Source organism: Eubalaena glacialis, chromosome 7, assembly GCF_028564815.1.
Source record: "Eubalaena glacialis isolate mEubGla1 chromosome 7, mEubGla1.1.hap2.+ XY, whole genome shotgun sequence".
NCBI classification, from domain to species: domain Eukaryota; kingdom Metazoa; phylum Chordata; class Mammalia; order Artiodactyla; family Balaenidae; genus Eubalaena; species Eubalaena glacialis.
Window position 1 is genome coordinate 76,157,480 of NC_083722.1, and position 22,463 is coordinate 76,179,942.

Sequence of the window (22,463 nt, forward strand, 5' to 3'; positions counted from 1 at the left end):
AATCCGTTTTAATGTTCAGTTTCCTTTGCCCTCATGCATGCAGAGGAGGAAGCCATCAGGGCCCAGTGAACATGTGTGGGGCAGAAATCAAGGCCACTGCAAAGCCACCACCCTCTCCAGAGTGCTCGTTCCTGGGTAAATCAGACACAGATGGGCCCACTTTGGGCCTTTTGTCAGATTTATAGGAAACTCCTGGCTCATCCAACCAATGAGTAGTCCATTTCTACGCTGGGAAAGGTCGGTGGGGGGAAGCCAGTCATACGGCAGAAAGGTTGGTAAGGGAAAAGTGGACTCCACTTAGGACTCCAAGGTAGCAAACATTTTCAAGTGGCTCCTTCACATTAAACTAAACGTGGTCATTTGTGGGTATGTGGGGCCTCCCACAGCCAAGTGGAGAGTCTCCAGGTGCGGACAGCTTGGGTGGAGGGTAGAGGTGCAGGACCCCTGGGGCTCCGGGATGGATGTGATTCCCAGAGCTGAATCCCCTTCATTTATTTACCCAAGTTCCCCAGTACAAATCCCCGGCCTGTCACCCCCCAAATCGACCGAGCTCTTGATTCTTGCTCCCCTGATCATGGTGGTGTTCTCTGCATGATTAGCTGCTGGTTCTCCAGACACTGCTTCAGCTTGTCTTCTGTCAGTGTCAACCGCTGCTCCAGGATGGAGACTGTCTGCAAAATAAACGGTCAAGCTCAGAGGATGGAGGGGCCATTGGGCTGCCCTGGGGATGCCCTCAACCAGTCCTCCTCAGCTGCCTCAGTCCGCTGAACAAATGCCAGCTCTTCCCACCCAGGGCTCCTTCCTGGCGCCTTGTCTCTGGTCGTCACGTCCACTCCTGCTGGTTTGGGATGGTTATTCTCTGATGTTTGTTGGGCAGCGGGAAGGACGTAGTGAGGGAAAGTAAGCAGCAGGTCCCATAGTCCTCGGTCATTGCTCAAGACAGCCAAGGGTCAGGAATCCCCAGCCCCGGTGGTCTGGCATTTAGACTGGAGTTCCAGAGCAGAACCACTTGCTCATCTGGGCCAGGCTCTGTCCATAACCAACCAGAGACCATCAAGCATCTCCATTCCAAAGGTGAGAAAACTGCATCCACAAAAGAAGGCGCCCCACCTGGGTCCTGCCCACACCTCAGGCCCTTTATCTCTACACCTGGAGGGGCTTCCCAGGCTGGAGGTGAGTCCCTTGAGCCCAGGAGGGCCTCTGCCTGTCCGAGCCCACTGAGGACCATTGCAGGAATGTGCTGTTTGGGGGTTAGGCCCTAATTCCCCATTTTTGAGCCCATTTTCTCCTCTGTAATGGGAAGGATAATGCCGAGCTCACAGCAGTCCTGGAGACTGAGAGGTGACAGCATGGTGCCCATGTTGTCCACCATGACAATGCCTGTCATGTTGGCTTCCAGAGGCAGAGCCTTTGCTCCCTGGCCTCTCCTGCATACCCAGCATGACGGCTGGCCTGTGAACCTGGCTTCCAGACAAGGCTGCAGAAACCTGCCCCCTTCCTCTGGCTTTGGACAGAGTGTTGACAGAGGGGCAGTGGTGTCCAGGCACACACCAGGCCCTGGGCAAGTCCACTGTGAATGAAGCAGGCTTGGTTCCTGTGCCATGCAGCCTACCGGCATCAGAAAGGGGTCAGATTAAGAAACAAAACTTTCTATTAATTTTACTCATTTGTGGGCTTTCCCAAGAGGTTTTGCCACCTTCCCTGAGGCTCCATGGAGGCTCTGGGCCTTGGTCCAGTAGAAAGGAAACTTTCCTTTCACATATTTAATAAAACATTGAAACATTTTGGGAGGGAGTTTCCCCCCTAAGATTGCTATAAATTTTTGCAGCATCCCGCACGGATGTCAGCCGCTCATGGAGGCTGCTCCTCCTGGCGGCTGGCCCCTTCTGGATGAGTTGGCTGGGCTGCAAAGGCTCCGAGCCCTGGGGCACAGGACAGAGCCTGAAAAGTTGCTGCCTGTGGAATATGAACTGCACCCTGAGAGGTAGAGCTGAGCTGAAAGAGACGGTCACATTCCCCTCTGCTGGCTGGTCAGCCACGGAGGGGGTCTGCAGCTCATAAAAGTGGCGGCGGAAACAGCCCCCGGCTGGCCCAGAGCAGCATTCCTGGAAGTTTCCACTGGCTGCTGCAAAACTCACACTGAGCCAAGCTCCAAAATCATTCCTCATCCAGACTTTTTCCAATGGCTCTGGACTCCAGGCCCCAGTGGGGGAGCCAGCCAGCTTTCCCTCTTCTGCCCAGCACCATCCCCCCTCCCAACACACACACACACACACACACACACACACACACACTGAAAAATTTTTTTTTCTTCACAGGGACCGAATTTCCAAATGTGGAGTCAGTGGGTGCTGGGCCAATGTCAATACCAGGGGTGCCACGCATTTCACGAGGCCTCTACTTAGTTCCATGGGGGGCCCATACTTCAGCTCGGTAGAAATACGGCATTAAATTTGATGATGTTAAATTTCTTTGAACAGAAAAGCATCACTTATTTCACCTCCAGTCCCCTGAATGGAAGGAGGGTGTTGGGGGTCCTTCCTTTGGGAGCTATGAGGGGATGCTTCATAGCACGTTAGAGACAAACAGGCTGAAAAAAAGTCCACCCTTCTCAAACCTGCAGCTTCTCCCCTTTCCCAGGCAAGCTTCTGGAAGAGTCACGTCATCTCTGTGTTTGGTGTCCACTTTCCCTACTCCCTGCGCCCCCAGCCTACTCTGCCAAGATGCTCGGTGGCGGCCACCATCCAGAGATTAAGTCCACCCAGCTCTTCCCCGTCACATATGATCCCTCCCAAACCCCTTTTGAGCTGGAAGGATGGGCCAGGGAGAGGAGGACAGACACTTTGGATTTCTGTGCATTAGAACACAGTCTCTGCTTCACAAATTTGTCTTAATAATCCCATTCCACTAAAGCATGGGACCTCATTTTCACGGGAAACGGTTATCCCTCCTGATAAAGTGAAGCCTGGAAACCCTGATCTCCGATTTGCTGATATGCCTTCCCTCCACCAGGAAAGGGCTTCCCCAGTGATGAAAAGGCTCCAATCGGGGAAGCCAAGTAGCAGAGGTCAGATATGCTCAGGGCTGGCGATACACACAGCGAGAGGGCAGGCAGGCCGGCCACCTGCAGGGAGTCAGCCAGGCCACCACAGTGCGCCACCGCCACCGTGCTTCCCCAGCTGCTGGGGCCCACGCGAGGAGGGAGCAGCATCGCTAGCAGGGACCGATTCCAGGCCATGTCACGTGGCTGTGTTTGCAGTGTGACCTTTACCTGTTGGTTCAGAGCAATATCCCCACAACCAAGTGTCAGGGGCACAGCAAGCCTCTGTGAGTATGTGCTGCCTCAGCACCCAGAGGGCAGAGCAGAGCCCGCAGCCGTGCCCTCCTGAGACTCGGGGCCACGCCAAGTAGGCTGCTCGTGGCTCACCCCACCTCGTGCTTTGGCCCAGCCCTGGGAATTCTCCTCCTGCCACACGGTGCCCATGCTCCCCAGGCCCCGAGACAAGGCCCGCCTGCCCTGGAAGGTGAGGAGAAGCACTGGAAAGGCAGACACCTCTGCAGTCCCTCTAAGTCCACGCTCCCAGCCCAGTCACCTCGCTTTCCTTTTATTCAAGGGCAAATGACCTGGTCCCGGCCTCTCACAAAGTCCCCAAGGAGTTGAAAGCTGGGTGTGGTGGCAGGTGTCAAAAAAGGAAATGGCCCTGCCCGACATGGGTGTCCGTCGGCCTCTGACTTAATTTTAAGTAGGGCAACGGGAAACTGGAGAAGGGGCTGAGGAGTCTAGGGTTCTGGCTGCTGGGCAGACCTGTCTGGGCAACGTGTCTGGGAAAGACGGCCATTAGCCGGAACTCCTTCATTCTGGGGTCCAAACTCCTCCACAGAGAGGCCCCTCCTCTCTGTTGACTTTGGAGAAACCAGGCAGCTCATGCCCTTTCCCTGGCCCTGTGCCATCCAGACACGAGGTCCCCTTTGTAATTGGGTATGAAGCCCAGACTTGAGGGAGGACCCAGGACTGGGCTCTGGGGGGCCATCCTGATTCCTGACACACTCTGCTCCAGTGGCTGCTCCTGACAGCTGACCCTCACGGAGTGCTCACGGTACGCCAAGCATTCTATTCCATACAATGACCCCTCAGGGTGGGAGCCTGTAACACCCCCATTTTTTCCGATGAGAAAACCAAGGTACCAACCAAGTGATACTAACTTGCCGAAAGTCACACAGCATATAAATGACAAACCTGGACTGTGAACCCTGGTGGCCTGGCTTCAGAGTGCCGGCTAAGGCACCGGGAACTGTGCACCTTTGCTCTGTCCCCATCCACCACGTATAAGGAGAGGCCTAACCTACTCCTCCCCCCACCCCCACCCCGCTCGCTCTGGCATCACCTGAGGGCCACTGGCCCTGTGACCCAGCAGACCTGTTTGTCCCCCACCCTATGCCCAAGCTCAAGCAGCCTGAGAACATGCTCCTGGGTCTCTGTGCTCACGCAGCGGCAGCCACCTTCTGTCCTGTCCAAGCCACTTGGTCTGGTGGCTCTGGATTAAATGAGCAGGAGCAGTTGGAAGGGCCATCCCTCAGGGTCACCCAGCAGCGCCCTCACACCATCAGCCCCTCTCCAAGGCAGTTCCCAGGCCTCAGACACCTCCAATGCCCGTGAAGTAGAGTCTCTTAACTGGCTAAACGTTTAGGTTTGGAATTATCACAGAAGTCACAATTCTGAGCTATGAAAAGGCAATATTATAGGGTTAAAAGGGACATATCGACAAGAACCTTATAATAGATATGCAATGAGAAACGACCCTAACACCTTAATTTCAGATGCCTTCTCTCACTGGGGCGCTTATGCTGCTAAAGCGTAAGAGATCAGCCTCTAGACACGCTCTGGTACTCGCCCCGGTCACTGCTGGCGCCCCACCCCTCCCAAGACTGGGCTCGACTTCAAACAAGGCACCTCCCTCCCTGAATGGGAGCAACAGGAAGCAGAATTCAGACTCCACGCCTGGACACTGTTACCCCTCGCCCAACACTGTCTGCCTCCCAGGGTCACGGCCTTCACCTGCAAGCCACGCGGGAGCCTCTTGGGGCAAGGTCATAGGGGATCCAGAAGTTTCACCTTCAAAGTCACACCTGTCGGAGGGTCACCTGGGGGCTTGTTTCAGAACCACCTTCTCCTGCTGTTACCAGCGATTTCCAGGAAGCCACAGCCCTTTCTCATGGAAAATCGTTTCCTTAGAAACACTCCCGTTTGCTGTTGAATGAATTGTTGTTTCTCTAGACCAAGGGTTGGCACATTCGGCCTGCTGCCTGTTCTTGTAAATAAGGTTTTATTGCTGTGCCCATTTGCTTACATATTGTCTATGGCTGCTTCCTGGCTACAGTGGCAGGTTGAGTAGTTATGACAGACTCTTATGGCCCACAGAGCCTAGAATATTTACCATTAAGAAAAAGTTTGCCAACCTTGGCCCTAGACTCTTCACTCACTCAGATCCTCCCCGGGCACCACGCCGTACTGGCCTGTGCCAGGCCTGGGGTGACAATGGCGCAGAGCAGACAGACTCAGCTGGGCCCGCAGGGTGCGCAGCAGGTTGAAGAGGCAAGCGCTAAGCAGCTGCGCAGACCAGCGGGGTGCGCTGGGAAAATGGAGGGCGCTGCTTGGTCAGAGCCAGGGGAGGTGGCCCTAGGAAGGGAGTGAGCTAAGACTGAGGAGGAGTTCACCAGGAGAGAGGGGCAGGAAGGCCCCGAGGTGGGAGGGAAGGCAGCGAGCAGGAGAGGGGCCTCGGAGGAGGCAGGAGGTGGGGCCGGGCCCTGCAGGCCATGCCTGGCAACCTCATCTTCAGCCACAGAGCAGCAGGAAGGTGCTGGGGGTTCGAGGCCAAGGGGGGATGAGACCCCTCTGACTGCTCCATGGGGATGGCCCGGGGAGTGGCTGTGTGGCTGTGACCAGGCATGATGGAGGCAAGAGAGAATGAGAGGGGATGATGGTGGCTTGGACTGGGGGAGGGGGCTAAGGAGGAAAGTGGACAAAATCAGAGATATCCATGAGGTATGAACCACCACCATCTGGTGGTGAGTCAATTGGGGGACAAGAGAGAGAACACGTTCCTGAGGCCGAGAACACAGGCTGAGGATGGGCCCCGCAGGAGAGGCTGAGGATGGGCACCACACTGGACAGGCTGAGGCCCCTCTGAGAAGGATGGGAGGGTCAGGCAGGCATGAGGCGGTGTCAGAAAAAGCCTGGTTATTCTGCATTTCTCACATCATCCTCATTAATAGGGGGAGAGGGGGCTGGGGGGAGACAGGGAGAGGGAGAGGGCAGTGAATCCACAAGCCCCTGGATACTGGAGAGGAGAATCCGGTGCGGGTGAACTCGGGGCTCCGGCCAGGGCTCAGGACCATGTCAGTGATGCTGCTGAAACCCCCTGGAAAGCAGCCTGGCCCCTCAGTGGGCACTGATGGAGGGACGGCCCAACCCAGGGACCCAATAGGGAGGAGGATGCTGGAGGCATTAGGGAACAAACCCAAGAGCATGGAAGAGGCCAGCTCAGGCTAGGGGGCGGGGTTCCCAGCATGACTCCCACTGGAGCTCTCCAAGGAAAATCCCCCTGGGAGAGGCTCAGCAAGGGCATCTCATTCAGATCCTGATTTTCCTGCTGAGGGGGGAGAAGACGTGATCTGTCTCCTACTGGGGCAACATTAACAGGGCGAGAGGCTTCTCTCGCTCACAGTTCAACAGTGTAAGACGTTTTATGAAACATCCTGAAGGGCCTTCTGAGTGGTGTAAAAATAACCAATTTTAAAGTGACAGGCTTTTATTTTTAGTCCCCTCTGAATTGTAGTGATGCTCGGAGAAGTTACACCAAAATGCCTGTCCGCAGCGATAAGTCTGGTACCTGGGGCCCCCAACTCCAAGTGGGAGGGAACACAGCACAGGGGATATTTTGACAGAGCCATGGGTCCCAACTTCGCTGCCTCAGATGCCTTTTCTCTACTGGCATCGAGTCATCAGGTGTCTGCACCCCATGGGGCCCAAAGTGGCCTGCGTGGGACAGAGCCTGGGTTTGTGTATCTCCACTGGCCTCCGAGGTGGCCAAGGGGAGAGCCTTCCACCCCTGACTCCTGCGACGGGGCCTCACGCATCTGTGATGCTGGGAGAAGGCAAAATGGGTCCGCGGGGCCTCCGCCTGACGCTACAGCCACGAGGGGCCGGGCCGCGATACTCCCGTGGGCTCCACGCGGGTCCAGGGAAGAGTTCTGCGGGCAATGCATGGAGGAGGCGAGAGTCCAGTGCTCCCCGGGAGAATAAATCCCCCACCCTCGTAAGGGGTGGAACAGAGCAGAAGCGGGGCGGTTCAAGTTGCCCACAGCCTTGTGGAGCAGCGCACAGTTCTTTCAGGCCCACATGCTCTCCCTGGGCTCTGTGGGCCCTTCCTTTGCCCCCCATTTCTCCTGTTGACCGCCCACTTCCCAGGCCCTCACTTCCTCATGGTGTGCCCTCCCCTTCTTTCAGCCCTGCCAACCTCTTTTTTCTCCTCAGCCTGGTTTCCTCTTGAGGTGGTCTTGTCCTCCATTTTTCCTCGGCTCTTTCCCCCCCAGTACTCATTTCTGCCTCCTTTTCATCCCCTTTTCACTTTGTGTTTGGGGAGAAGGCAAAGAGAAAAGGAGCAGGATGTGTCGGTCCGGCCCACAAGGACTGAGCTCCGCGTGGAGTCCAGGCCCCTGACTTGGCTCACGTGCTCTGGGGCTGGCAGACCTGGGAAGGAGAGTTCCAACCCTGACAGGAGGCCCAGAAGGCCTCTGTGAGGAGATAGCACAGGACAGGCCAGAGAAAGTGTGTTCCAAGCACAAGGTGCAAAGGCCCTGAGACAGAGGAGAACACAGCACACTCTTGGCACTGTCAGGAGGCCAGTGTGGCGGGTTTGGAGTGACTGAACAGGGAAGAGAGTATGGTGGTCACAAGGAAGGTGGAGGAGGGGTCCCAGGGCCCTTACCCAAAAAGGGTCAGGAATGGGGACGCCTCCACTCCCTAGCACTGCCTCACCAGACTCACAAATCCAAGCAGGTACAGGCAGGGAGGATGGTGCTCCTGCATGCCCGTGGCCACTTTTCCAAGCGCTGGATCCAGAGTGGACTCTGGGAGAAGGGGCTCAGCCTGGGAACTGATCATGGCTGCCTAGTTTCACAACAGGTGGTGAAACCAGAGGGAGTGAACTGGCACTTCAGAAACGGACCAAGGCGCACCCCCGGAGCCAGGTCCCTTCCGGCAGCTGCTCCTCCTTCCAGAGCCACTGCTGCCGCCACCTTTATTGAAGGTCTCTTGCACATACTGGTGTGTGAATGTAGCAGGAAAACTGGAGCCATAACTTCTACAAAGCTCTGAGGGGCCACAGAACCCTCACGAGCCCTCCTGACATCATCATCCACTCTCACACTTGTCAGCTGCCCATCACATGCAGCAACGAGGGACTCTGGCTCTGAGGGGCTTCCAGGCACTGATGAGATGCAGTACCAGTCCTATGTGGGCGGGCTTCTGGCAAAGCTGCCACGATTGATAGTGAATAACATTTTGGAGGAAGGGAAAAGAATGAGGGTGACCAGCCAGCCGTTCTCTCCACATTTCTCAGCTCTTTGGCTAGTTCCTTATGAAATGCTGCCACGTGTGCAGGCCTCACTCACTCCAGGCCTTCCCACCGCACTCCCCAACGCTGTTCAGCTCTGCGGGCAACCCTTCTTCCCAGCAGCCCCCACTCCCCCAGCCAGGGCACTTCCACGTCTACTTCCTGCTCTAAGCAGAGCCCCACAGGGTGCATGGGGCCCCTCTTAGGTGAGTGGTATTGGTTTCTATGGTTGAAAGGCCCTCCTGGGCCTCCCTGGAACATGGAAGACAGGTGGCACAGAGGTGAACAGGGTGGCTGGGCCAGAGACAGACTGACGATGGAAGCAGAGAGCTGACATCCAGCCACGTGCCCCCTCTAGCACTCTGCCTTGTGGCGAGGGGGAACTAAAACTGCTCTGGGATGGCAGTCTTGGGAAGCCAGGAGACTGGGACCTCAGTGTATGAATGGGGCAAAAGGGGCAGTGGGGCAAGAGGGCTGGAACGGCTGGGGGTAGGAGTGCCACACAAGCACACACCTGCTACAGCGTGGGGAGAAGGTCAGGCTGAAAGAAGGGACACGTGTAGGGCAGAGGCAGCGCCTGGGAGAAGGCCGGGGGAGGGCAGTGGGAATGGTGAGCACGGAAGGGCACTGGAGTGGGTTGGGGAGGCTGCAGGAAGGGCTGACGAGGGTGCAGGGAATGTCCAAGCCCCCTCTGGCTGCTGTGTCGGGCTGGGCGCGGTAGTCGCGTCAGGGCTCTGCCCAAGGAGTCTCCTCGCCTGACCCAGGACCCCAGGGCCCCCAATATACAGTCAGTGCTGCGGACCCCAGGCACGTCCTACTTGGTGACTGCCTCCTCTCAGTCCCCATCCTTTTGCCTTGGCTTCCTGGTGATTCCTCACCCCCTTGCCCTCCACGCTGCTTCTGCTATATTCCTTTTCTGTTCAAGAGCTCAGGAAGAAAGGCCAGACTCTTGGATGTGGCATTCACATGGCACTCAAGGCCTGCGTTGCCCTGCTCCCCCAAGAAGTCCCCCTCATCCCGCCCCCCTCCCCCGCCCCAGTGCTCGGGTCCCTGCCCTCCTCCTCTCTCACCATGTCATGGCTGTGACACAGGTGTGGGCCTTAGAAAATGCTGTCAGAGTGACTCCTGGTCCCCACCTTTGTCCCAGGTGATAAGAGCACAGGCTCTGCAGCTGTACTGCCTGGGCTCAAATCTGAACTTGATCACTAACTTGCTGAGTGGTCTTGGGCAAGTTACCTGACCAGGGCTTCAGATTCCTCATCTGTGCAACGCATCTCTTGTGGAACCATCGTAATAGGGTTGGCCAAAAAAAAAAGTTCGTTCGGGTTTTTCCATAACATCTTACGGAAAAACCCAAACGAACTTTTTGGCCAACACTTTGTTAATAGCTACTATTTACATGGCACGTGCTCTGGGCAGGGGTGCACCGTGGGCAACATGGCTCCCCCAGCTCACAGGGGCCATGGCTGAGCTCTGGGCTGTTTGAGGGGGCGGCCCTAGGCACAGATGGGGCTTGATGAGGCTCCAAAGAAGGTGGCCTGTGGTCAGACCTCGTAGGGCCTGAGCCATCAGGGCACGTGGTGGTCTGGCTGCTTCTTAAAGTTCTCCTGTGACGGAAAGTTCCTTTTAATCATTTCCAGGCTTATGGTTGATTCTGGCTCCTCCAGGCGGTCTCCCCAGAGGGGCTGGGGCACCCCAGCCCCCTTCCCCCAACACAGGAGCCAGATTCCTGGGGGGCAGGGGGTCCCAGGTGCCCTGGGTCTCAGGGCGAGGGCACAGTCACCCAGCCATGCCGCTGGGGGCACTTGTGCCAGGCTGCGGGAAACATCCAGGGGCTGGCCATTGGCTCAACGCCCCTGTCTCGACAGTGCCGCACAGAATGTCTAACTTTCCTATGGTTTCACTGCAAAGATGGAACAGTGTGGAATTAATCTCCCTTGTAGAAGGGTTTTGACTTCACTCAGATTCTAAAGATCTAAAACAGATGCAAGAAAAGGGGAATCTCTCTGCTGTGGGGTCTTGTGAGCCATCAAAACAAAGTGGGGCTGCTGGGCTCAGCGCCTGCCTGGCTCTGCCTTGTCTCCTGGCAGCTCTGGCTCCAGCTCTCGGTGTTCGTGCACGTGTGTGTGCACACACGCAGGGCCCTGGCTTGCTGATGGTGCCCTGGCCAGCCCGCTGCCGCATGTCAGGGGTGAATGGGGGCCGGAGGGGCCAGCCTGTCTCCCTGGGGACAGGGGTTGCTGGTCCGGGCCCAGCTCTTCCTACCACCAAAGGCTCTGTCTCTCAGCCCCAGCCTCGGCCCAGCGCCTGAAGGTCTGTGGCACAGGGGCCTTCGAGTCAGAGGTGTGAACGCTGGCCCTCGAGCGGCCTGCTGACAGCCATCAGAGTGCCAGCCCCACGAGGACAGGGGTTTCTGTCTATTCTCGTTCACCACTGTCTTCCTGCTCCCAGGCCCAGCTCCTGGCGCATCACATGTGCACACTGAGTGCTGGATGGACACATGCCAGACCCTGAGTGCCATGGGGATGCAGAGGAGGCAGGTCCTGCACCAGCCAGTCCAGGTCCCCCGGGCCTGGGGCAGCCCTACTCTGGGGATGAGCCTGGCTGGCTGGTAAGGAACATTCCCCCCAGCTTGGGCCTTGGACCTGGTGGGCTTGAGGGGCTGGCAGAGGAGGGAGAGGAGGGTGGGCAGGCTGGAGCCCGAAGGGCCACCACCAGCTGGCCTTGGGAGGGAGGAAGCCTCCTGGCCTCAGCAGGAAGTAGGGGTGCGCAAAGTGGGGTAGGAATCCAGGAAGCAGCCCAGTTCCTCCCCTCCCCACCTCACGCCGATCTGATGAGGACTAAAAGTTTCGGGGCCTAAACTTTAGAGGGGAAGGAATGGAGATTCCCACTCATGCTGACGTCTGACACGTTAACTTGTCCAGCATCACACACAGCTGATGCACAGAAAAACAAGTTTCTACAGAAATTCCTCGCAACCTCCCTGGGCTCAGTAACTGTCTTTTTAACCACCTCTCGTCACCCCACAGTCTGCTGCCAACAACACAAAATGAGCTTTTGTCCCTTGAGCCCAGAGGTCCGTGTTTCTGCTTCACGTTGTCTCAAGGATATAGGATTTCTCGGGCGTTTCTGCATCCCCCAGCCCCCACCTCTAACGAGGATTAGCTCTCTTGGGGAAGCGCATGAGACACTATTTTCTATTGGTGGATTAGCTATGACATTAAGGAATCTTGGCTAATTTACTTTCCTTATGGCTTTATAGCAACTCCTTTTAAATAAACGCAGGCTTTTCCATATTACTGCTTACCCCCAAAGGAGAAGCCATTAAAAGTGGGGCCACTCACCACCATCCATTAAAACCGGATGCTGCGGGGACCCGTGGGGTGCTACCCACACCAGGAGGAAGACCTGAGCCACACCCCCTGCCACGCCGACCCTGGCCTGGGTTCAAGCTCATCTTTCTGCCAGCCATGGGCACACCACCAGGGAAGGCAAGTCTGACAGGGATAGGCCCCAAGGTGCAGGATGCCAGTCACTGCTCAGCTGTACTCTGGCTCCAGGGTAAGTCCAAACAGGGCTGACAGTGGGGCGTGAACCTTGGCCTTGACCGCCTTCGGTATCCCCTTTCTTCAGATGCTCACTTTTTCAGCAATCCATATAAAATAGTTAATTTGCCAGCACCAGATAAAACACAACCATCACAAATTAGAGAGACTGCTTGGTAGCTTGTTGGAGGCCTGGAAAAACTCAGTGCAGCCTGGCAAGTCAGGCTGTGGCCCCTGTCCAACAGGCCCACCTCAGGGACGAAGGCTCACAGGCTCCCCCTCCCCTGTGGAGTGCCTGCTGAGCCACAGTGGGAGACCTAGCCTCTCATCTTGGACGGTTTTCTGGAGCTACCATCTAGGCCCAGATCAGAATGGGGGGAACAGAATCGCTCCCCCAAATGCCACGCTCTGCTGAGTTCAAAGCTCCTTTCCGTTTTTTCTCCTCCCCCAGAGCTGAGGCTACTGTGGGTACAGTGAGGGTCTGTACCAACAGTCCAGGCCCAGACAGGGCCCTCTGCAGAGTGGGCGGAGGGAAATGGCAGGCCCGATTGCAGTCTTTCCCGACCCAGCTCTCACGGCGCTTCATGCAGGCCATGGGGCAGCTGGGGCTTGGTTAATCTCAGAGCCATGTAGGCCCTTTTGGGGCTGCCCGTCACAACCAGAAGACTCGTAGGCCCCTTCTTGTGGCCTGTGCTTCACCTTTCTTTGGAGGGCCCTTGGGTCCCCAGAGCAGTGAGAGCAAATCGCCTGGGTCCCCTTCCTCCCTCCTCTCAGAATCATCCAGAGTCAGTCTGAATGAGATGTCCCTCCATGGGCCTAGCTCTCCTAGATCTCCCGCTCTAGCCCCCACTCCCCAGCCCCCAGCTCCAGGCCTGCTCTGGGCCTCACAGGGGAAATCTCATAAGACCGTGAATGTTCCCAGGCCCCAGAGGTAACCACAGCCATCCCGAGCGCATCTGGTGGGCAGGGGCCTTCCATCTGCAGCTTCTTTGGGGAGAGGGTGCCTTCTGCCACAACCGCAGACAGGATAGAAGACGGAGCTGCCATCCAGCCCCTCACGCAATAATAAACACAAGCTCGCCCCGTCTTTGACTGCTGCCAGCACACTGGCCCTGACTTGGTATTCCCCATGCCTCTGCATTTGCAAAGCCAGAGAAGCCTTTGGATAAACTGCCAAAATGAGCAACAGGGCTGGGGAAGGGTCAGGGCCCAGCCCCTCTGCAACCGGCTAGAGTCACACCCCAAGTGTCTAATAGACCAGAGTGTCTTCAGTCCCTTGTCCCCAGGAAGCAGGCTCTTAACAGAGGAAAAACAAGTCTCCAAACCCCAAGTGGCACGAGGTCCGGCTGTCCTGAAGTCGACTCTGGCCCAAGGGCAGCCCTTAAATATCCAGGAAGAGGAGGCTGGCTAAACCGACTTGGGATTATACACGGTCAAGGCTAAGTGGCGAGATAGGCTGCTGTGGAGGGAGGGCCCGCTCTTGCGGAAACCAGCAACAATCACCCCTGAGGCCCTGCCTGGGTGCGCAAGCGCCGTGGGGAGGGCTGCACACACCCCACAAAAGGGGATTACTTGGGGGGACGGGGAGGTGCTTTCACTGCACACCTTCCCGACAAGTTCCATCTGGGCACACCTGGGAGGACCCGCCCCCCAGGGAAAATGGCAGAACTGCTCTAAAGTCTGGAGTCTCTTTCCACAATCAACAGCTGGTCCGTCCGGGAAAGAGGGACCCCGAGAGCCCCTGAGATTGGTCAGGCAGCTCGGCCCACACCGGGCCTGCCCAGTGTTCCCACCTTCCCCGTGTGGGACGCCTCACCCAAGCAGCCCATCAGATAGGAAACTGCCAGGACCTTGGGGGGCAGGGGCAAGGTGTCTTGAAGCAACGGGTCACTCTATCCAACTCCCCAAAGCAAACAGGCCCAAATCCTTATCCTTGTTGAGTTTGGTCAGCAGAGTTGCAACAACCTGGACCTTTAAACCACAGGGCTGGGTGGCCTGCCCGTGGCTGCTTCCCACAGCGCACATGTTCCGGTGCCCAGCGGCCCCCGAGCCCAGCGGCCCCCAGTGAGTCACAGGAACCTGAATGTGTGACATCACAGCCTTGCTGTGGCCAGCCTCAAGCACAGCTGCCATGAGAAAACACAGTTGGAGCAGGAATTTCATGGCTTGGTATTTTTAAAAAGCAGCAAGACGTGAAATCGGAGTCAAAAATAACTTTGCTGTGGGCTTCCGAGGCGAAACCACCAGCCGCCTGCCGGGCCCAGGCCCCTCACTGCAGCCTCCCTAGCTCCCGGGTACTGCCCACATTGCTGCGCCGCGCCCCATGCCCACGGCCTCGCCCTCGCCCTCGAGGAAGACCCAGGGCCCCTGCAATTTCCAGACACCACCCAACCTCTGTCACTCAGGAGTCCGTGAAGGAAGTGAAGGGAGCCAAGGCGGGAGGTGAGCTCCCAGGGGACTCTGGCTGTGAAAACAGTCTCTCTCCCAGCACCTGCGAGAGGGACCCTAAATCACTTGGCAGAGCCCCCAGAAGAACACCAGGGGAAAGGTCAGGGCCTCTGAATGCCCATCACCAAGCAGGCAGGCCTGGCAGGGGTCCACTCTGGAGCCCCTCCTCTTGGAGTGGCCACAAAGGGAGGGGCCCGGCCAGGGGTGGAGGGGAGGGGCGACTCATGGAAAGAAGGCCCTGAGAGCAGTCCCGGCCCCACCTGAGACGCTGACCTCTGCTGCCCACCCCAGAGGACAGACAGATGGGCAGGGCCTAAAGTTTCCCCTCTATGGAGGAGGAAACCATAGCTTCCTCAGAAAGAGGTAAGGCTGTGCCAGAGCATCTGCGGCTTCTGACTCCTGGTCTGAGCTTTGCTCTGACTCCTGCAGGCCTCTGGGATCGAGCCATCTATCTCAGGAAGAGAAGACTGGGGCAGGCCCAGCAGCACAGTGACCAGGGTGGCCGCAGGACAGGTGTGTGTTCTCCCCAGACGGGGAGGGGAGAAGGTGGGGCCCAGGACAGGCTCCCGAGAAGAAGAGGGGGGGCACACACATGGCTCCCAGCACCCATACTTGTGACCTCAGCCCTAGTTGCTTTTGAGAATTCCCATGAGGGGTTTTGAAAACCAAAAAGTCACCCAAAGAAAAACCTAAATCCCATCGTTAGGAAATCTATTTCCCCCACAGCCATTACGGTAACTCAATTCAGAGGATGGCTGCCACAAGATATATATACATCTTTGAAGAGCTTCAATCTTGGCCCCAATGCCTGGGTCTGGGTTCAAGGACCGCATCTAATGGGCCCCACGACCCACCCCTGATTTTCAACAGTCCCCAGGCTCCCAGTCCCTCTCGTCACCTCCTGGGCCCTCCTCCTTCCTGGACGTGGGGAAAGACCTCCTCTTTGTCTCCCTCTCATCCTAATGCCTAGTCAGACTACTAGAGTCTCACTGGCAGCTCAAAAGCATTCCTGGGACTCCAGCAGTTACAGACATGCATGGAATGTCCACTCCTGTGTCACCTGGCCACCCTGTTTTCCCACACTGACCCTTGGAGAACATCGACCTAGCCCACCCAGGTAACCCAGAGCTTCACCATAGTACTCAGAGGACACGAGCAGGCTCGGCTGTCCCCACTTTACACGCGAGGAAGCTGAGGCTCTGGGGAGCAACATCACCTGCCCGAGGTCACCCAGGTGATGAGCGGTGGAGTTGGCCCTCAAGACCAGGAGGGCAAGTACGCCCAGGCTAATGGGCAGTGGCTCACTGGGCTGAGCAGAGCAGCCCTGACACCCAAGGGAGGTACCTCTGTTCCCCACAGCTGATAGGGACGTGTAAGGCCAAACACACCCTGGCTGCTCAGGACACAGTGTCCAGCTGGGATCAGGGTACTGAGGAGCTCAGTGAGGCCCCAAACAACAAACTCACAGGGGCAAGGGGGGGCTTCCCCCACACAAAGAAGGGCCAGGGCAAGGGGGTGTGCTCTCTGGCTGGTGACCTCAGGGGCCGGGCCTGCTGGGCTCTGTGATCACAGAGGGCTGAGCAAGAGCTTCTGGCCTTAACTTTCAGAAAGGTCAAGTTTGGTTTGCAGATAAACTTCTCAATGAAGCCATACCTAACTACACAGAAATGGTTAGCAAGGGAAGCTGGGGAAGCTCTGACCTACAGCGGGTTGAGCTCAGGATCACCTGGCATCCTGGAGAAGCCCCAGGCTGAGTGGACCCCAGAGCTGGTCCAGGCACAAGCCGTATCTAGGCACAACACCCTATCTGCACTGGGCATGAGGTGACCTGTGGGCACCAGGCAGGAGGATAACACAGGGCTGCAGAGGAAAGCCCTTGGAAAGTTGCAGGCCTCAGATAAACATCAGGAGGAAAATTATGATGAGGATGTGATCCCCACACTCTGAGGACTTTCCATCTAAAACAACACTGTGGGGAGACCTGACAGCCCGGGACAGCCCGAAGAGGGAACCTGTTTGGGCGTGAGATGCACGAAGGGCTGTGTACCTTGCAAGGCCATCCCATCCTATTTCCCTGAATAAATACACTTTTGAAAAACAATGTATGCACTTTACTAAAAAGGTATTCCTAAAAAAATAAAACCACACAACCCCAATTCAGCAGTTAAAGGGCTGGATGCAGATGCCGCACATGTCCCTGGGGCAGCCTGCTTTCCATGGGGGCTAAAGGAAGCGCCTCACTCCCTCGGGAGCCCAGCGGCATCGCAGGGGCTGACTGCTGTGCTGTCCTGCCCGTCTCCTCACCCCCTTCCTCCCTCCTGCGGTGAACCTGAGCCAGGGAGGCTGCAGAACTCGCCTCCTGGGGGAAGGGCCCTGATAGCTCCACCCCCGGCCCAGGTCCCAATCTGTGTCCCTGTCCCTACTCCATGCCAGACCCTCAGCGTGGGTCTGGCCCGACTCTGCCCTGCTCAGTGGCCGCACCAGGAGCGCAAATGCCTATGCTGCTTCTTCTGTTAGCCCAGGCCAAAGGACTCCGTGGCCCTCTCCACCTGGCCCACTGGACTCCCATCTGGCGCACTCTGCCCAGCTGTCTCCCACGGTCCTGGTTGCCTGCTCTTCCTAGGAGGCCTGGCTCTGACATCAGCAGATTCAGTCCTGGGCCCTCCTAAGGGTGGGACTGGGTCTTGCTCAGGGCCCCACACACAGAAAAGACTCAGCGAACGTGTGTGCACGGAGGGAACCCTCCACGCCTGCTGTGAGGGCGGGGGAATGGCTCTTCTGGGCAGAGAGGCAGGGGGAACTGGGGAGCTGTTTCTGGTGCCGTCGTGAGGATCCCCCTGCACCCATGCCAGCCAGGCCCTGAATAGTGACAAGGTCAGCAGCAGGAGCAGCATTGAACCCATCAGCAGCACATGGCATTGCTGGGCACCGTTCAAAGAGCTTCACACAGGCTGACAGACCCCATCCGCACAAGAGGCCTGTGAAGTGGATGCAATTATCAGCTCTGTGTCCCAGATCTGGAAACTGAGGCACGAAGAGGTTAAGTGACTTGCCCAAGGTCACTGAGCTAGAAGTGGGAAAGCCAGGACTTGCACCCAAACAAGCTCTGAGCCACATTTTTCCCCAGGCCCACTGAGCCGCCTGACCTCTGGGCCTCTGGTTTGCACAGAGCGGCCACGGACGAGGACTGAGGCCGGGTCCTTAGCCTTCAGACGGGTGCCAAATGGGCCACACACCTCCAGAGAGAATTCGATCATTGGGCCACATCCAGCCTGCTGAGTGGGAAGGCAGGCTCTGAGGACAGTGAACCTCCATAGCGGAGCACCTTCTGTCACCCGGGACTGGAGCCTCTGTGACTCGCTCAGTAAACATCCTGGCCGCTGCCCACTGCAGCCCTGGGCTTCTTCCCTGAAGGATGTTCTTCAGGACGGAGGCCCACAGGACCTAGAAGGCAGTGTCCCTCTCGGAGGCCGCTTAGAAATAGACTTCCTTGTGGGGGAGGGAAGGGGCAGTGATGGGGCAGGACGGAGGAGAACAGCATGATTCAGACAGAGAACTCTGAAGTAGGTGTCAGTGTCGGGGTGGCCGCAACACCCCTGCTCCTCCAGAGCACAGGCGCACGCCAGGAGGGTGAGGAGCGCCGCTGAGGGGAAAGCATCCGAGGCCAACACCCACAGGCCAAGGAGGCGCAGAGCCCCAGCTGAGCTACCCGCATGGGGAGAAGGACGGCGGTGGTCACCCGGCTCTAGGCCTCAGGGGAGCCTCCAGAGAGGGGACTGCCCGCAGCCAGGCTGGTCCCAACAGGAGGGGCCAGGGAACCTCCAACCCCAGCGGGGGCAGCTCTGGCTGGAGCTAAACACCTCAGCTAGGGCCCCAACTCCAGGAGGGGACGTGGGCCTGGAAAACAACCGGCGACCAAGCCCGAGGTAGCACGCAAATTCGTGCAGACGCCTCCCCACACCATTTTGAAAACAGGTTGCACTCTAAGGTCTCAGCTGGGGGCTTCATCTGTGGAACCCAAGTTGCCTCAAAATATGGTGACTCCATCAGGAACACGGCACACTTTGTGGCCTTCAGGAATGGACACTGTCTGGCAAAGCGGGTGACTGGTTGATGGGCTTGGCCTTTGGTGGGGGGCAGTGCTGTCTGGATTTGCAAAGGGGCTGAGCGGTGTGACCCCGGCCACAGGCCAAGGTTTCACTTATCCCCTGTGATGCCAGTTTCTTACAAAGTTACTACCAGACCCCTGACTGCTAACACATGACAAAACCTTCCATGTACGCCCTTAAAACAGTGACAGGAAATGTTTCTAGTGTTATACTCCTCTGGATCCAATGAGGCTATTTTTAACTACCTTCTCAGACTTAATTTCCAATTTTATCCTATAAAGTTCTAATTCATTCCACCTCCCCTGAACTCTCACTTGACGAGGCTGTGAAGAACATGAGGCAGGCTTGGCAGTTTCTGACGGCTCTGAGGTGGGAGAAGTTTTCTAAGTCTTTGCTCATCTCCCTCTCTCAGCACACGCCTCCTCCTCCAGGGCTAAGAGGCTCTCGGCAATGTCTGTATGATGTGCGCATAGTCCCACCATCCCCTAGTCACCAACGCCTGACCTTTCCCCTCAAATGCCCTTCCTTCAGTGGGTCCAGGGTGTGCAGTACCAGCTGAGATGCTGTGACACGCCGTGGACCATGGGACACAATGTGGAGGTTTTCGCACTTAGCCCCAGATCCAGAGGTAGGGAAGGGACACCACGCCACTTCAGCTCCATCTCTGTCAGAGACTCAAGGGTCCTTGGCCTCCCTCTTGCATTCCCCCTCTAGCCGTGAGCCAGCACGGGGGTGTCTGCACCCAGAGCCCAGGAGGGAAGGGGCCTGAGGACCTTTAAATCCTGCCTCAGCCCAGCTGCCACCACCACCTACATGCCCCATGTCAGCTGCGCTGGGCTCTGCTTGTTGCCTGGATGTGCCCATGGCCCCTCCAGACCTGCAGGCAGGCTGTTCCCTCTGCGGGACTGCTCTTCCACCCCAGGAGAAGATGCCCCATTGGGCATGCCCGCAGTGCTGGCTGCCACCTCTCGTCAGGGCGCTTTGCTCTCACTGGAATTGCTGCAATGCAAGTCTGTGTTATGAGCTGCCAGATGCACTTACGCTCCTGGTGATGATGGGGCCACGCTGATCTCCCTGATGAGGGTGGTCAGTGCCACAGCTAACATCTACTGAGCAGCTACCTAGGGCCAGGCACAGGTCAAACACTTCCTGCAGACTCATCTCCTTTAATCCTGACCACAAACACGGCAGGCTCATCACAGATAAACACACCAGGGCTTGGAGAGCTGAAGGGATGTCTCCAAGGTCGCTCAGAGGATAAGGAGCAGCCCAGAGCCTGGGCTCTGGGATGCTTTGACTCACTACATGCAGTTCCCTGGCACGTCCCTGGAGTGCCCACCCACAGAAGAGTCAAATGAATGGACAGCGTTTCTTTCAAAGCTGTTGTGGCCCAGGCCAGCACTGGGTGGGCACTCCCTGGCAGAATTCAGTGTTGGTGATTTTGGGGTCCAGTGGCTTGGCCAGGGATCGGATGGCTCTGAAAGCCAGGATCCCAGGGCAGGCACTGCTATTTCATTAATTTGGGCTGGAAAATAGGTACATTATAATTATATTTTTTAAAAACCCAGCACCCGAAGGTCACGGTGCTGAGAGCTCGGTGCGGGAACAGGCATCAGGAAGAGTGGTGGCGGGGGACCTGGGTGGGCCGGGCTCGGGAGCCAGTTGCAGCTCCCAGCCCTGCTGGGAGATGCAGGTACCGCGGGGGAGGGCCGGGGGTGCAGTGCAGGCAGCTGTGTCAATCGTTTCCCCTCCAGGAACTTGCCGGTGTCTGGGGACGGTGGGCTGTTCAGTTGCACCGGGCCTGCTGGGGTCGCCGCCTGGGAGCCAGGAGGCGAGGAGCTCGCGGCTCCAAGCGGGCCTCGACCTGGCCTGGCTGGTGCTGGCCTGGCGCAGTTAATGACAGCAGGAACAGGGAGGCCCGGGGAGCTGGGCACCCGATCCACGGCCGCAGCCGGGAGCGATGTCGTGTCGCCTCGGCTCTTTAATGTGCCGCCTGCATCCCCTCGGTCCTGTGCTGCCTGCATCCCCTCGGTCCTTACCTTCATATTTCTTTCTCCCTCTGTGCGTCCTGAGCCCGTTAAAAGTGACCCCTGAGAATATTGGATGGTATTGAGGAATTATCGTTAACCTCGTTGAGTGTGATGACAGTAATGTGGTTAGGTTAAGGAGAGAGAGAAAAAAAAAAAGACAAAATACTAAAAGTTTTGACAGATTAAAAAAAAAAAAAATCCAGCACCCGCTGGCCAACTTCAAATGGTCCAAATGCTAGGCCAAGTGCAGACGATGGGGTGAATTCACGTCACGGCCTACCTGGGTGAGGACGTCCAGCTGGCCTACAATGTGCTCCAGCGTGCTGGTCAGCGTCTGGGGCATGCTGACGGGCTCCTGGGGCTGGCTCTGCATCGACTCCTGACTCCTGCCCCTGCCTGGTGGGATGGGGGAATCCACTTCTGGCTAAAGACAATGAAAGGAAAGAGAACCCCTTATTCTTGAGTCAGTGCTTGAGGAAACACCGAGAGGAAGAGCTCCTTGAAGGATCAAGTGGAAAACCACCAGCAAACTCGAGAAGACGAGTTCCAAATGTTGGTGAGCAACGGCGGTGTGGCGGGACTCCCACATCCGGGCTTGCGCGCTCCCTTCCAGCCCCCCTTTCTGAGCAGAGGCCATGAGTGAGGAGCGGAATCAAAGCACCTGGCAGTCCGGGCTGCAGGGGCCTGGGAGGGATGTGCAGGTGGGCTCTTGGAGGCCCTCAGAGAGGCCGGGGGCTGCCAGCTCTTCACACGGCATGCCCTCCACTAGGCCTGTCAGAGTGCGGGACCCCTGAAGCCCAGCCTGGCTCTGAAGTCACCCTTCCTCCTGGTTAGCTTAAGGTCAATTCCCCACCCCGGGAATGGGGATGGCCCAGAACCATCGGGAGGTTCCAACCCTGCCCTGGCCAGATCCCCCGGGAAAACAGATCTACGTGAACGTCCTGGCCTGATGGCTGGCGGGAGTCAGAATCAACAGGACAGGCGCCCCAGGCTGCTTCAGACAAGACTCCAGGAACATGAGGGACTTGGTGTTTCTGCCTAAGATCCTCAGTCCCCAAATGCAGAAGCCATCCTCCTCCACCACCACTGAGGGCAAGTGATTTCCTAAGGGGGCTCATTCCAGTCCAATGCGTGTCCCCCAAAAGTCAGGCACTGCTCTGCACACAAAGGCTTTTCCTGACCCCAGAAGCATCGTGCACGTGTTCAGCAGGGCAGAATGCCGGGAGCCTCCCAAGGACACGGTGGGCAGATGCTCAGGAACCTACAGTTCCTCTGTGGACTCGCCCCCTGTGGGAATGACATGCTCAGTGAGGCCGACACTCTCGGCCAGCCCCCAAACCCCAGTAACCCATAAATGCAGCCACACTTGGGGCTCAGTGTTTTCAACCACAGCCTCACTGATGGACATTCCAAATGTTACCACATCATTCCCTGGCTTTGCCAGTCATCCAGGGCTCTCTACCGGCACTGGGAGAAAATTCAAACCCCTTGACGGGGCACCCTGCTCCAGCCTGCCTCCTTCCGCAGCTCCGCTCCCACCTCAGTGCTCCCATGCCCAGCTCCCAGGGCCCCTCATCTACCCTTCCTTCCCCCTGCTCCGAGCATCCTGTCCTCCACTCACCTTGCAACCCCCCATGCCCAATCAGAAGCTCCTCTGTGCTCTGCACCTGGGCCTGCCCCATCCCTGCCCTGTTCCTCCAGCCACTGCGTCTCCAG

At 57.4% G+C, this 22,463-nt stretch overlaps 1 protein-coding gene across 3 annotated transcripts in view; it reads right to left on the reverse strand.

Moving 5' to 3' along the window:
• Window positions 1-22,463, reverse strand: part of POC1A (POC1 centriolar protein A) — a 72,780-nt gene continuing 50,317 nt past the window's right edge. The window contains exons 10-11 of one of the 3 annotated variants that reach the window (XM_061195411.1): window positions 21,028-21,171; window positions 1-671 (exon numbers count right to left, since the gene is read on the reverse strand). In XM_061195411.1, coding sequence (XP_061051394.1) covers window positions 573-671; window positions 21,028-21,171 — 243 coding nt within the window. In that variant the 3' untranslated portion in view covers window positions 1-572. The remainder of the gene's footprint in view (window positions 672-21,027; window positions 21,172-22,463) is intronic. The other 2 variants (XM_061195414.1, XM_061195413.1) reach the window with 2 other exon arrangements.